The following is a 14,510-nucleotide window of genomic DNA, read 5'->3' as shown; positions in this document are numbered from 1 at the left end:
TTAAGAACGCACATTCCCATATTATAAGCATGGGAATTTCAAGTCGCTCTGATTCTTTACGTGATCTATTCATACTTGACGCCTCTATCACACAGCTCGGAATTTTACGAGATGAGAGCCATAAGCAGTTGGTGGTTTCGATGGGTTATTCTGCTCGCCACCACCACACTCGCCTCAAGTTTATCGATTAACCGAAGAGCCGACATCTCATCTTGCAAATTGCCAGCGACAAACGACGTCTTCTTCAGCTCTGGGTTTGGCTACAAGTACGATTGCGCTCCCAGCAAGGGCATCGTCAACGCGATCCTCATCTTTATCGACTTTCCGGACCAGACTGCCTCAGAAGCTTCTCCGCAAGAAGTCTACGACCTTCTGATACCTCAAGCCCAGCAATGGTTCAACACATCATCGTACGGCCAGCTGTCGCTGAACATCACCGCAGACACGAGCCGATTTTACCGCATGCCTAAGAACGCAGCCGAATACAACTTCGTCAGACCTTTATCGCAGCAAGCTCACTATGCCTACGTTCAAGACGCGCTGGAGCAGTGGCTAGCTGTCGCTAACACGCCGGTCCCCAAGGTCAATAGCACTGAGGGCCCTCTGACTGATATCTTCTACGTCATTCCGACCAGAAACGCGACAGGTATTGAGCTATCTGCAGCTCTCACTGGTGGCGCATATACCAAGAATGTGAACTACATTGCGAGAAAGGCTGTCACAATGGGCATTGACACGTTCGATTGGTGGGGTTACAAGGCGGTGAATCACGAGACGGGCCATACCTTCTGCTTGCCGGATCTATACCCTACACCGACGGGCTATACGGGTATATACGCCGGCAACTGGGATATGATGGCCAACGTGGGGGCTTCCAGCCCGGATTACTTCGCATGGAACAAGTGGAGGTTAGGCTGGCTTGCGGACGATCAAATCGAGTGCGTCGTTACCTCGGCGGCTCCCCCCAACGGCAGCAACATAGCTTCATCAACTACGCATAAGCTCACGCCACTCGAGACTATGGACGGCATCAAAGCCGTGGTCGTGAAGCACAATGCGACGATGGCGCTGGTGGCCGAGGTGAGGTCGAGGGAGGGCAACAACCTCAACTCATGTACGACTGGCGTCTTGCTCTATACTGTAGCGACGGATCTTAGTACTGGCGAGGGTCCGATCCGAGTCCTTGATGGGAATCCCGGCTGGGGAACGACTTCTTGCATCAACGATGAACTTGACAACGCGCCGTTGAGCTTGAATGGCGGGGGCGCAAGCGCATACACCTCGACAGATCTGGGTGTGACGGTGACGGTGATGGAGCAAGACGGCGATGATTACACAATCCGAATCGATGTATCATGAGAGATAATGATTGATAAGTCGAATGGACGCGTAGGATGCATGGGAATGTCGAGACTGAGAGCGCTGAAAAGTCGTGGTGTGTTGAGGTCTCCACTGCCAAGTGCTGTCAAACGTCAGAGGTCCAAATATGTAGGCCGAGAGAAGGAAGAAGAAACGCAGCAGACGTGACAGGTTAGCACCGGGGCATGTTTCGGCGATTCAGTGCATGTCATGGAAGCATGAACGGCAGTTCATCACACAATGTTGATAAGAAACGTTTCGTATGCTGCATATTGAGAGCATCCCAAACTTCAGGCGCATAAAATGGGATCAAGTTCATCTTTCGGGGAAGAAACAAAGTTGGGTTTCTCTTGGAGAGACTACCGATGAAGAGTTCGGCCGGTGCGTTCGGACTGAAGACGGAGCCAGAAACGAGTGGTTGCATGCCATTGCATGATAACAACTGATAAAGTTCATGATAAGTCGCCTCCGACACTGTTTGATCGTCGACGGTCATGAAGGAACAATAAATTATCATGACTGAAGTAAAGGGAACTGGCAGCAAGTATCAAAACATCAAGCAAGTTAGAGTCTATGTGTAAACAGCTTGCTCGCATCGAATCAGGCCTGAGAATGGAAAGACTCACATTTTGTCGTTGATAACGAGAGTAATTTGGTGATGGAATCGTCCGGTCGTCCGAAAGCTAGGCAACTTTGGAGAATCCATCCACCATGGCCATGGACGAGAGTCGAGTCATCTCACCTCAAAATCGGTCGAGGACTTCACGGCGCCGTAGGCCGAACTCCGAATGGCGAGGTAGATCATCCTACCCTACACAGGAGGGAACGATGTGAGATGATTGCTTGCCAATACGTAAATCATCCCCGCTTTTATGGACGCTCTATGCAATGATTTCCTGCCAACCAGACAAATGCGCGAGGGTGGCTAGGGCCGCATGGTGATGGTGTCTGAGATTTCGCCCCTTGGCACTGATGCGTCTGAAGTCTCTGATCGCCTGAAACAGAAGATCTCAAGGCAGGCAACGAGTCCAGGTCTCCACTTTCGGTACCGCAGAAGCGTTGACAGACGTTGGTCCCGCGACGGGGTAGACAGACTTCTGGCCAGATAGTGGGATGGTGTCATGCTCGCATTCCCACAGAAGACGAAGGGAGCTGGGCGACAGTGGTTTGGGGGTCCAATTGCATCCGTAAGGTTGTCGAGCATTTTGAGTTCCATTTGACAACTGGATCTGACGTGAAGTTTCCTGCAGGCACTGAGGGGCATGCCCGCTTGTCCACCACAATAAGCTTACCAACTGGCGGCAACTTTTCTCATTTTCAGAGGATGCAGAGATAGATGGCAATATCGTCCGGACTCGGATCATAGCTGGCCAGGAACGGCGGCCAGAATCTCCGTTGAGCAAGATCGGTTGAATCCCATCTGCTGTTCGGAGCGACATCCCGAATAGGGTGACCTTGTCCGCAGAAAGTGCATCTTCAGGGAGAAGAGGCACATCTGGAGTACATTTCGCCTACAGAATTACGCAGTAATCAAGCTTTCCAGACATCTGTAGCGCGGGTAGGCCCTGCGCTAAGCCCTAAGAGAATGCGAAAGTGACTCCTTACAAACCAGTTACCCGCCCGGCGAGCTTGCGATCCGGAGTCCACCGAGGTTTGCTATTGGCTTTGGAATGAGTTAAGCATTTGGTCGTGGGGAACTCGGCTTTGATAAGCGGCGGTGGTCCTCTTGAGACGCACGGGTGAAGACCCTCCCCCTTCTTCTCTCCCCTCCCACCCATGCCACCATCACAAAACGTTCCCACCCTTACCCCAGGCGAAACTCGCTCTATGACAACCTGCGGCTGATTCTGTCTGATCTTCCGCCTCATCTTTCCGTCCACATCGTTGTCGAGGCGTCTGAAGTCTGCGGCGCCTTACCGAATGCGCCGACCACCCGTCGCAAGACTTCCAAAAACTCAGCCGATATCGCGACCCGTGTTGCAATAATGAACGCAAATGCAGCCACGCCATAGCCGTTCGCTAGCTGGTCGCGCCCAATTCAGACCATGACGGCCTCGCGCCCCCACCAGACTTGCTTCATGAGTGGTTGACTTGGCGATGACATGGTCACCCGTCGCGTCTGTTCTTTGAACCCCCTGCACATGCCATACCATGATTTCGGGTCCGATAGATTCCCGTACCTGACAATCTTCTTAGTCGCCGTCTTAACCGATTCGGCTCGTCTCATGTTGTCTCGACTCTCGTCCCCCTCGGCCTCCATACCCCGGGGAGAGCGTCGTCTGTCTGAACTTTTGAAGTCTCATCGCAACGGTGTGCTAGCCAAAGCTGGCCGAGCATGAGGCTCTTGCTCTGGACCGTCTGAATTCCACTGATTCACCAAGGATCTGCTCTGATCATGTTTTCCATCCAATCTCTTCTTTATAAACCTGGCTGATCTCCCTCTCGGCACCAAATTTCTTCTTCTTGGCTATAGCTTCTCATCTTCATACGACATTCTCTTTGCACCGTTTCGTTTCATTCTTTTCAATTTCGAGTTCTGTGAGCTCTTCCATTCTTTGTATCGCCAGCAGATCTGACCTTGTTTCACTCTACTATCTTACAATCAACTCTTCGCTTCAAACCACGTCAGTCGACAGCACACAGAAGGCCGGTCTTTTCTGTCTTAATCACTCTCGACCGTCGATAATCCAAATCTCGATCAAGATGAAGTACCAGACTATCGCTTTCGCCACTTCGACCCTCGTCGGTCTCGTGGCGGCCAGTCCCTACCACCGTCACCACCATGTGAGACGTGTCAGCAAGCGTGAGGTTCCCCAGGAGCACTCTCACGAGATCTTCCTCAACATTACCCGCGAGTTCCTGAACAAGGAGAACCCCAAAGCCATTGCCGACCCCGTCTTTGGCCTCCTCGGAGACGCAGCCGCCAAGACTGGCGCCGGACAGGTCACCAACTTGGCTTGCCTGCAGCAGGAGACTGCCGACCAGGCTTTCACCAACGCTAAGGCCGCCAAGGATATCCGCGGCATGTCTGCTGCTCTCGTCTACCAGACTCTTGAGCGCAACACCGCGGGCGTTGGTGTGAACAGCGCGGCTTGCACCGACAAGCCTGTCAACGCTGAGATCGCCGCCCTCTCCAAGAAGCACCAGGACCCCGCAGCCGATGGCGCTGCAGCCAACAACAAGGAGGTTGCTCTCGCGCTAGCCAAGCAGTTGGCCGCAGTCGGCGGTGATCCCATGCTGGCTCTCGAGAGCGGCACCTTCGCTCCTGGTGACAAGTCCGACACTACCTTCAAGGGTCTCAGCTGCGACACTGACACCGACCCTACCGGATGCATCTTCACTGAGAAGAAGCTTGTCCTTGATGCGACTCCCGACGAGATCACCGCCGCTGCTAAGGGTGTCACTCAGACCGTCACCGGCGGCACTGGTGAGCTGAAGGCAACTCACATCGACATCACTGGCCTCGCCGTTGCCGGCCAGGCCGGAGCTGCTAAGGGAGGACAGACTTCAAGCACTCCTGCCAAGGCTAAGAATAGTGCCACGCCTTCCAGCGGCAACACAAACTCCAACTCTAACACCAACACCAACACCAACACCAACGCCAACGACGCTTCTTGCGATGCGTCCAGCTCTAACAACGGCGCAGCCCAGACCAAGGCCAACAACGGCACTGCTGGCGGAAACAACGGAAACAACTCGAACAACAACGGCAACGCTAACAGCGGCAATGCCAACACTGGCAACGGCAACAACGTTCAGACTTTCACCGGTTCTCTCGGTGGCGCCCCTCCCCCGGTCATCCAGAGCTCCGGCAACCGCCCGTTCTCCGTCAACGGTGACACCTTCGTCGGAAAGGGCGCCGCCCTCGGCCGATCCTGCGACGTTCAGCACAACGCCTGCGCCCGCGCCGTCAACAGTGGACAGCTCGACGGCGAGGTCTCCCAGTGCGACGAGCAGAACACTCAGTGCCGCGCCCAAGCCAACCTCCGCAAGCGCTTCTTCAAGCGCCAGGCCACCGACTTCGGTTCCTGCAGCGACCCTTCCGTCGTCTTCAAGGACGGCTTGCCCGATCGCCAGGCCGCGGCTTTCATCGCAAACAACCAGGGCGACTTCAACCACGGCTCTGCGCAGAAGATTGGTATCATTGCTGGCTTCATCTGCCAGCGCCTTTCTGACAGCTGCAAGGCGCCTGCTGCTACCGTTGAGAGCTGCAACAAGGCTCAAACTGCGGCTGTTGCTGCTACTCAGGATGAGACTGCTGCGAATGTGTTCAACAGCATGCTTATTGGCGGCTCGGCTAGTGGCAACGTCACCGCTCGTGGTGAGCTCAGACTTCACTGATTGGAGTACTTCAGAAGTGCATTCGAATCGTTACTCGATGGTGGGTACATGGAAGGTGTTTAGGCTTGCATTGATTTACGCTTCCGGTGGCAGTTTGGTGGCAACATTGAGATATCCTCCGCACGGGTCAATGTCAGGAGTAGCTTTAGGTGTTTCTTGGAGTCTTGGTGACTTTTCAAATTGAGTCAAAATTTCATGCCTCACATCCTTATTTTAAACATCGAGTGACCTATTCAGCAGTATATTGCTCATGCTAACCAAACCCTTGATAGTTCATGGGTCGCATGCGGTGGTATTCACGACAGGGCAGTAAGGTTTGAGGTTTCTAGGCCCGTTTCGAATTGCTTAACTCATAGGAGCTGGCCATTGGCAAGGATGCAATAAGTTCAAGTATTATTGATAAGTAACCTAGAAGTCTTCTCTCAAGACACCGACTCAAGGCGAGTCGTACTTGAGGTACGCGCCGCTGCCAGTGTCATGCGTCAGGTTCGTCTGCACAACACGACCGTTCTTCAAGCTACCACTCTCAGCAACACCTCCAACAGCCGCGGTACCGTTCAAACGATGCAGCTTGTTCTCGCCAGCCAGCACTGTAAAGTTGGCGAGGGAAATCTCGTATCCCTGCTTGATCCTGGTCGTAGGAATACCAAAGAATGAAGCATTCACAGCATCGTAGTCAATGCTGAGCTCATAGTATCCCCTGTAGAACAGGTCTTGCCACTGCAACTCACGATTCGCAGCCGTAAGCCATGCAGATCCTGCATTCGCCGCCGCCAGCGAAATGTTCTGCCCAGCAGGGCAAGGCGAGCTCACAGCTGAACCCGCAAATTCGACGCCGACGGAACCGGAGCCCGTGTTCGGATCGTACTCGTGCTCACCAAGCCAGACAAGATCCGATACCCACGAAGCGTGCGAGTCGCCCGCGAGGAAGATGTTGTTGCCGACGTTCTGCTCGTACAGGACCTGGAAGGTGCGGTTGCGGTTCGCTTGATAACCGTCCCACTGGTCGTAGTTCATCGGGTTCTCGGCGCCGAGGGCCAGACTCTCGTTCATGCGGCTGAAGATGATTTGGTTGCCAATGACACGCCAGGTCGCACCGCGGGTCGAGCTTTGGCGAAGGGTTTTGTAGAACCAGGCTTCTTGGCGGGGTCCCATGAGGGAGCGGCTTGCGTCGTTGGAAATGGCGTGGATGTAGTCGGTGTTGGTGTAGACATCCGTGATCTAGGGGGTTAGCAAGACTCTGACACTCCTATAGGAGAGGAGTGAAACTTACAGCGCGATCGTACTGGCGAGTATCCAACATCACGAGGTCGAACAAGTTGCCGAAGTTGAACTCTCTCCAGATGCGGAGGTTGTCATCCATATCGACCTGGCGAATAGGCACTAGCAGGGCGTTAGTATCGATATCATCATCAAAACTGGGTTGAGAGTGTAAGCATACTCCACTCAAAGTACGCGCGAACGGCATTCATCTTGCGCTGGTCGACCGAGACACCGCCATCAGCAATGAAAGAATCCTCAGTGTTGTTAAGCTCTGAGGCACCATCTCGCCACGTGTTGTCCGAAACCTCTGTTTCCCATTAGTCAATGTGGCGCATAACGAAAGACTGCTACCAACCGTGGTCGTCCCAAACCGGGATCCAGGGAAAGCTCTGGTGGCTGGCCACCAAGTCCAGGTCGGTTCTGTAGGTTGCAATGCGCTTGCGGTAGTCATACAAACTGCCAAAAGTCAGCTTGGAATGTTCCCTAGAGAAGTAACACAAGCTACTGACGTGAAGATCTGGCGATCGGGAAGAGGAATTCTTCCGATCGAGTTGCCCCAGCCATACTCGCCATTGCCGTACTCGTAGATGTAGTCTCCAAGATGGATCACGTAGTCAACCGAGTCTTTTCGGACTGGGTTGCCGTACGCGTTGAAGAAACCGAAAGCTTCACCAAGTCAGTTGGAAAGTTCTAAGGACTCTGGAATGGAAAGTTCACGAAGACGTACGGTAGTTGCTGCAAGAGTAGACGGCAAGCTTGATCGGTGTTTCAACTCGGGAGTTCTTTGAAGGAATCGTCTTTGTCCGGCCAATCGGGGACGTCTTATTTGAGTTGCAAATACCAAACTGATAGTCTTCAATGCAAGTCAATTACCCTCCCTGGACGAATTGAACTGTGGTCACTCACAATAGACCGTGAAAGGCGCCAATCGCTTGGCCTCAACCTTGACAGTATAATCCACATCAGAGCTCGTGTAAGCAGTACCCGAGTCAACAACAGCTTCAAAAGTCTTGCTTGTGCTGATTTTCCAATCAACGCAGACCGGAGAGTCACTCTTCTTCACATAGTCTTCCGTGCTGTGGTCATACAGGGGAACGTAGCCGCTGACAGTCAAGTTGCTCTTGTCATTGTCAGCTGTCGGAGCAGCTCGCGTCCACAGGATGACGCTGTCCTCGTACGGATCACCGGAAGCCACGCCATGCGTGAAGTTCAGCTTGGCTGGATCCCAGTGGGAGTTGGCGTAGGTGCGCTTAGCGACCTTATTGATTGAGACACCAAGTGACGCATGGTGCTTCGACGGCGACAGGTAGTTGAGGTTACCTGTGAAAGCAGCCGATGCCCCAGTGGCTAGAGCCAAGACAGCAAAGATTGGCTGAACCATGATGACGGTGGCTATCACGCTCTGGAGGATTGAGACGCGAACGAAGTGACCACAAAGAGTTGACTTATTGGTTGCCAAGAAGGGATCAGCATTAAGCTTTGACGGCGAGAGCTGCCATTTATGAACTTTGGTTTACAAAAATTTCCAGGCGCGAGAATACTAGGATGAGCTTCCGCAGCTTCCATCTCAGGCCGTTTGTTTCTCGCTCTGGATGGACGCTCGCCACGTGCGTTATTCAGACGGCTATGCTCGTGGGTAATCATCTCAACAGTGATTGGACATTGAATCCCTTCACCGGATTTCAAGAATCGTTAGTCTTACTCTCAATGACGACAATCACCAGGGATTATCGCAGAGTAGCATTCGCGAACCCCTCTTCTTATCAATCGTGCATGTGCTGAGATGGGCATAGGTTTACCAGGCTTGCAAGGCACGGAAATAAGTCCTCTTTATGAATGGCATATCTTGAACCGCGGTTCACACGTGCGCCCGGCTCTGGAGGTCATTGGTGGTCTTGGCGCTGTGGGGCCGTCGCTCCGGTTCTTCGGCTCTACATAGCTGGGATCCCGCCTTTGTCAACTCGTGCATAGCAGGGTCGCGTCATCAATGATATATTGCTGAACAGAGATATCCTGTCTTCTCCATGGAAAAACATTGCTGTTTCGGAACACCGCTTTAGCATGACGTACATCCAACAATCTGCTGGCGCATATTGTTTGTTTTCTAAGATAAATGTATCTAGCTCTGCATAGGTACAATACAAGTCCCTTCCCACACTTAATGGAGGCCGAAGTGACATTTACACCCAACAAGTAATGGCACTCAGCTTCGTATACTACACTCTTATGGTGCAATAACAAACATAGTCTAGCGCACATTGTTTCCTCCCATATTCACGCGTCAATCTTTTGGGAGGAAATAGGTACATGTACCTGACATGAAAGACGTAACCCTTCGGGATGCAATGCTCGCGCTGATAAGTGTTCGATGAGAAATGAGACTCTCAAAGGACGTTGTTTTGGTAAGACTTGTACACAGTGAGGTGCCCAGCTTATGAAGTATGTTGGGCAATCACTTCGCTATGTAGACCAAGTAGATCGCTACCAATTATATGTCTTGCTTGAATGCGAACAATCATAATAAACAAATTATTGATTCGTGCACACAAAATCACCTCGTGCGATCTGGCCGATTGGACAGCTCTGCCCAGGTCCGGACTCATCAATTATCCACGACCATGCGTGAGCTCTGATATGGCTGGTCTCATCCCGAGCAGCCCTGCTTTCCGTGCGGAACAAGCAGAGGGTAAGACTAAGTAAGAGTGAGCATTCTCCATTTCATGCGTGTGAATCCATACGTGACAACAGACTCCCAGAAGAATACATACATATAAAATGAGGAAACATGGCTCGCAAAAAACGTCTTACTGAAGTACCAGGCTTTGAAAACAGAGTCTATGCCCATGAACAATCGAGCTAGCCGTAATGCACTGTAGTAGACCTGGAAGATGTAGTTCTGAAAAAGAATATTGAACTTGCAGTGGTATTGTTTCCAAGGTTTCAGGAACACTAACTAGTCCCTTGTCAAGAAGATTGAAGTGAAAATTTGTCCGTGCAGAAGCTACAACAGGGGTTTGATTCGAACACACCATCCGCGAAAAGCTTATACCTAGTAACGAATAAGGGGTCTTCGAAAGTTCAAGACGGCTCAAAGTCTTGAATTGGGCTATCATGACTCAACAATTCCATGCCCTCATGGAATTCTTCGTAGAACAAAACGACTACCTCAGTCGATTAGACTTCGGATGGAAATACATAGGAAAGACCACTAATGGAAGGAAGACGACGGGAGGTATTGTAAATGCGATAGCAAGGCTCCTATTAGCAGGTAACATAAAGGGCAATACCACAGGAGCTAATGAAGTTACAGACATATAGATGATGAGGCGTAGAAAGGTTTTCGATTGGTACAGATGACCAATGACTGGGTCATGAAGCTGCCCGGCAGCCTTTTCTGAGGCTGATAGGAGCCCACGATCGTTCTGAAGTACGTCTGATAGTTTTGCTGCTGCTGTCATTGCTGCTTGACGCGGATGAATCGTAGAGCTTCCGACGGAGACTATCGCTGAAGATGGAGGAATTTGGGGTACTCTTTGTTCTTGAATACTAAAGTCAGTACATACTTTAGTCTGTGACAAAACTCTGGCCTTGTTCTCAGTACGTCAGGTCTCACGCTTACCGAAGTACAACTGGAGAGCCACGAAAACAGGTTGAGAAAGAAGAAGAACAGGGAGCAGTTGACCAAAGCCCATTTCTCGCTCAGCTGACCGTATTTCCTTCCCAACTTGACTCTTACTGGAGAAAAGCTGGTAGGTATCCCATGCCAAAGTAAATGCGAGTAGGAACAAAGTGAGCATGAAAGATTCCAAAAGCTCCAGCCAAGCAACTGAAACAATATAGATACTGATAATCGCCTTATACAAGGCTCGTTTACGCCAGCCTGGCGGTTTCTGTAGTGTGCGCTTCGCGGCCATCTCGAGAAAGTACTCCAATTGGGATCTTCCCCAAAATTGTACCCAATCCCGACTACTGTCGAAAAATTGACACAGTTTCCAGGCGAAGGCGCCAATCAAGGAGACATACGAAACCCAGGAATCACTGTGTTTCTTTGAGCCATAAGTTCGCGTATCCCAAAAACAACGAACAGGTAGACCTGGTTGCATGAATCGCCAGTCAAAATATTCATGGCGCAAATTTCCGGGCCATTTCGATGAGACGGTCGGAACCAGGGCCACGAGAAGGAGTCCTAGAATCAAGATTATGGCGGATACTCGAATAGATCGTAGTGCCCTGCTGGCCCGTAGTCTATCTCGAAGTACTGATAATGACATGAGATGGACTGTTGAGCTAAGCCACGCCAAATATATAACGGCGTTCCAGTGATAGGCGCTAAGATTGGCCCCCAATGCTTGAGTATAACCGGCTATGAGGATGGTGAGACCGGTCAGAAGCTGTTGATCGCTGAGCATCAGGACTAGCTCCACGAACATTTTCCTCCATCTATCTTCCGACTGTTCTGGGCGAGCGAAAAAGAGCCTTCGGTCAATATTACGAGCCAGACCCTTCGGCAAGGCTCCAAACCAGTAAGCCCATGCAACGAGAGCAAAAACCAAATAGGCGGACACCACAAAGGCCGTGAGCACCTGTAGGCTATGTAAGTAAGGTCTCTGATATCATGTGAGGCTATCGGACTTACCCCATTCCCAGAGATGTCTGGGTTCGGGTAAACGGTCACCTCACAATCTAAATAACGTGTACAATTGTCCACAAAAGCCTCAACTTGGCTGACTAGAACATTAGGAGAATAGCCTAGCTTGGGACCATCGTTTCCACTCCAGTCAGTGAAGGTTTCGGTGGTGGTCCTCGTCACTGCTGCAGCCGCTGCAGTTCCGAATGTGCAAAATGTTATCGTCGTCGTCTCCTGGCTGATGAGCGTGGGTATCGCATTGGAAGTAGTAGACATTCTTTGTAGACGATAACTCTTGGCTGGTGAATTTTGAACCTGGTGAGTTTTGAAATCCTCATGAGAGAAGCACGCGGATGAGAGGGAAAACTCGGCTTGCTCGACCTTATGTGAAGTCTGCGGCGAACGTTTGTTAATCAGGCTGTTTGGCAGAAAGGCTTCGGGTGGTAGCCTAGACTGACGTAATCGAGCGAAGTGACGGGAGAAGTCTCATCTGATAGGCCTGATTAAGCCCCTAGTTTCCACCGCTATTGTGCAAGAGTACATTGCATTTTGTGCTTGTGGCACATCCCATGCCTCGGGTTGGGGTCTTGAGGGACAAGGAACCTTCGGTGCAGCCTTTCCCGCCCCCTTTCCTCTCCAGCCGTACTTGGCGTTGAAGATATCTATCATTCGTAGGCGACAAAACCTGCGGAAGAATGGAGACCAGCTAAGATTCACGCTGTACCTTTTCTAGGCTGCGGACTTGCTTCTGAGGTAGCTTATCATACACTGTTTGAGGTGATCAGTATTTCTCAGTACCATCCAACCAGGAGACCACCTGGGAAAATGCAAAATACCTATGTAAGTTGGGGTCAGTTCACAGTATGACTGAGCGTCAATCCTAAACGATGTGAGCGGGGTAGAACGAAGTCGGAGGATCTATTATTAGGAGCTGGGCAGTTCTAGGTCATCACTGCTGGGACCTGACTTGCTGACTGCATGAAATCCCTCCGTCGTTAGCCAGACACCTGACTAAAAAGTATCTATGCCCAGACAGATATGATTCCGGTTATCACAATCACCCCAGCCACGATCCACCCAAACGTAGGAATTTTGGCCTGAACCAAACCTCCTGAACGCAAATCAATGCGATCTTGTGCGGAGCAAACTACATGGTATTGCCCGCTTGCCTTCTTCTCAAGCTTATCGAAAGGCTCACATGAAAAAGAGCCTTCCGCATAGATTTGAAGGTATTCCGTCCGGTTGGCGAGCGCCTCTTTGCTGAGTTTGTTTCGAAACTCAAAGTAGGAATCGCTTCAACATATCATTAGTATTTTTCGTCCCACATCATCATCGAAGACACGAAAGAGCTTACAAAAACTGTTTAGACAAATTCCCCCTTAGGTAACTTTCTCCCATATTTGGCCGGGGCCAGTACCACGACCGTATCATCTCACCCTTTTCGGACACTCGATACTCTGTTGATAAATTCAAGTTGAGGTTGTATCCGATGTCGAGGCTGAAGTCTTCCCACTGCTCTGCCTGTGGTGGAACCGAAAGCCACACTAAGTCCCGTTCGTTCCTGATTGTGAGATTGCCCAGATGGTCGAAAGGTAAATCGAGATGCTGATAAAAATTGCCGCCGAAGCTACTAAAGCTACCCACACTCAACGTCTTGAGGTTTACTAGCCGCTCAATGCCGTTAAGGCTGTATGTTGTTTGAATACTGCCAATTGTTTGTTCAAAGATACCAGATCCGCCCAGCACCAGCGTGAGATTGTTTGGCTTTCCGGATGTGCTATAGGCGAATTTCACCTTGCCAATCTTCGCGGCGCCAATCTGAAGGCGCTTGACTTTGCCTGAGTTGTAGATGGAAACGTCGTCCACTCCGAGTTGAGGTTCCTTGAAGAATGCGTCGAGAGACTCGAGACCGCCTAACCCGAGCTCCATGGATCTACCATCAATTGAACCGTCGCGATTCGTGATACCGGTGATATTTCGAAAGGCGCTCAATTTCAAATTCGTCAATTTGGGTGCATACATGAGTCGCATATATCCCACTGACTCTAATCGGTCGACGTCGAGATACTTCAAGCTTTCCAGGCCGTGAAGCACGAAGTTTTCGCCGACCGATTGCAGTTCTGGAAAGCTGAGGCCTGAGATCCATCCGTCGTATGCTAATATCATCGAACCGTTGACTCTTGTGATGGTACTGGAAGAGATGCTTGTGATACTGTGGTTGTATCCAATGCACTGCGCTGAAACTTGTGGGCATTGAGAGTCGTTCACAAGGTCGCCATGAATAACCTTGACTCCCTCGAGGGCAATCTCCTGAGCGGATGCTCCAGTGATGACAGTAACATTTCCAAAGATCTCGGGACAGTTCCGCAATGCATCTGCATCCGCTTGTGACGTGATCACCACGGAACCACACTCCTGGCCGATGACTTCTGTTGGTTCAAAGGGTCGTTAGTCAAATCACGGGCAGGCCTTATTTCATGTCTTCTTACGATGCTGCCCAACAATGAGGGCCAATAAGAACCCATTTCTCCAAGGCGACGACCCAAACATGTTGCAAAGACCGAACTACAATCAGTCGCAAGCATACCTATTGGAGAGCGGGCGCTGACTTCCTTAAGGACGACCAAATCCCCCCGTTATATCCCAAGCTCCACTGAATTAGCTACCTACATTGGGGTACATGCCCGTTCACCAGGAGGTAGGGCTGGCAAAATAAGCTTCAGCCTGATGGTTAACGCATAAACTGCTGCCTACCAAACCAACCGTCGGGATACTGGCTACGATAGAAGGCTTGATCACAATTTCCTCACGAAGACCGGGCGCCTGCCCCTGGTCGATTTGGTGGACAAAATTACAAGCATCCCGAAGAGCTGAAATCGCAGGGTCTTAATGCAGGGTCAAATCGTCTGACCTGCCTATT

At 51.0% G+C, this 14,510-nt stretch overlaps 5 protein-coding genes across 5 annotated transcripts; 2 read left to right on the top strand and 3 right to left on the bottom strand.

The window, feature by feature from the left end:
- Nucleotides 1–111: 111 nt before the first annotated feature.
- On the top strand, nucleotides 112–1,359 carry CCOS01_04281 (uncharacterized protein; the record flags this gene model as incomplete). Its single annotated transcript, XM_060452463.1, has 1 exon — nucleotides 112–1,359. One exon carries the CDS (start codon nucleotides 112–114, stop codon nucleotides 1,357–1,359), a length of 1,248 nt encoding a protein of 415 aa, XP_060316421.1.
- Nucleotides 1,360–4,062: 2,703 nt separating this feature from the next.
- On the top strand, nucleotides 4,063–5,700 carry CCOS01_04280 (uncharacterized protein; the record flags this gene model as incomplete). Its single annotated transcript, XM_060452462.1, has 1 exon — nucleotides 4,063–5,700. The coding sequence occupies one exon, from the start codon at nucleotides 4,063–4,065 to the stop codon at nucleotides 5,698–5,700; it is 1,638 nt and encodes a 545-aa protein (XP_060316420.1).
- A 435-nt stretch (nucleotides 5,701–6,135) lies between these two features.
- Nucleotides 6,136–8,344, bottom strand: CCOS01_04279 (PhoD-like phosphatase; the record flags this gene model as incomplete). Its single annotated transcript, XM_060452461.1, has 7 exons — nucleotides 6,136–6,921; nucleotides 6,974–7,083; nucleotides 7,142–7,270; nucleotides 7,319–7,419; nucleotides 7,473–7,629; nucleotides 7,691–7,816; nucleotides 7,870–8,344. The coding sequence occupies 7 exons, from the start codon at nucleotides 8,342–8,344 to the stop codon at nucleotides 6,136–6,138; spliced, it is 1,884 nt and encodes a 627-aa protein (XP_060316419.1).
- A 2,817-nt stretch (nucleotides 8,345–11,161) lies between these two features.
- CCOS01_04278 (uncharacterized protein) lies at nucleotides 11,162–11,866 on the bottom strand (the record flags this gene model as incomplete). Its single annotated transcript, XM_060452460.1, has 3 exons — nucleotides 11,162–11,221; nucleotides 11,274–11,546; nucleotides 11,600–11,866. 3 exons carry the CDS (start codon nucleotides 11,864–11,866, stop codon nucleotides 11,162–11,164), a joined length of 600 nt encoding a protein of 199 aa, XP_060316418.1.
- A 746-nt stretch (nucleotides 11,867–12,612) lies between these two features.
- Nucleotides 12,613–14,140, bottom strand: CCOS01_04277 (uncharacterized protein; the record flags this gene model as incomplete). Its single annotated transcript, XM_060452459.1, has 3 exons — nucleotides 12,613–12,883; nucleotides 12,945–14,019; nucleotides 14,080–14,140. 3 exons carry the CDS (start codon nucleotides 14,138–14,140, stop codon nucleotides 12,613–12,615), a joined length of 1,407 nt encoding a protein of 468 aa, XP_060316417.1.
- Between the last annotated feature and the right edge of the window lie 370 nt (nucleotides 14,141–14,510).

The sequence above is a fragment of the Colletotrichum costaricense genome (genome assembly GCF_030867565.1).
Source record: "Colletotrichum costaricense strain IMI 309622 chromosome Unknown Scaffold_4.1, whole genome shotgun sequence".
Lineage (NCBI taxonomy): Eukaryota > Fungi > Ascomycota > Sordariomycetes > Glomerellales > Glomerellaceae > Colletotrichum > Colletotrichum costaricense.
This window is presented reverse-complemented; position numbering and strand designations above follow the sequence as displayed.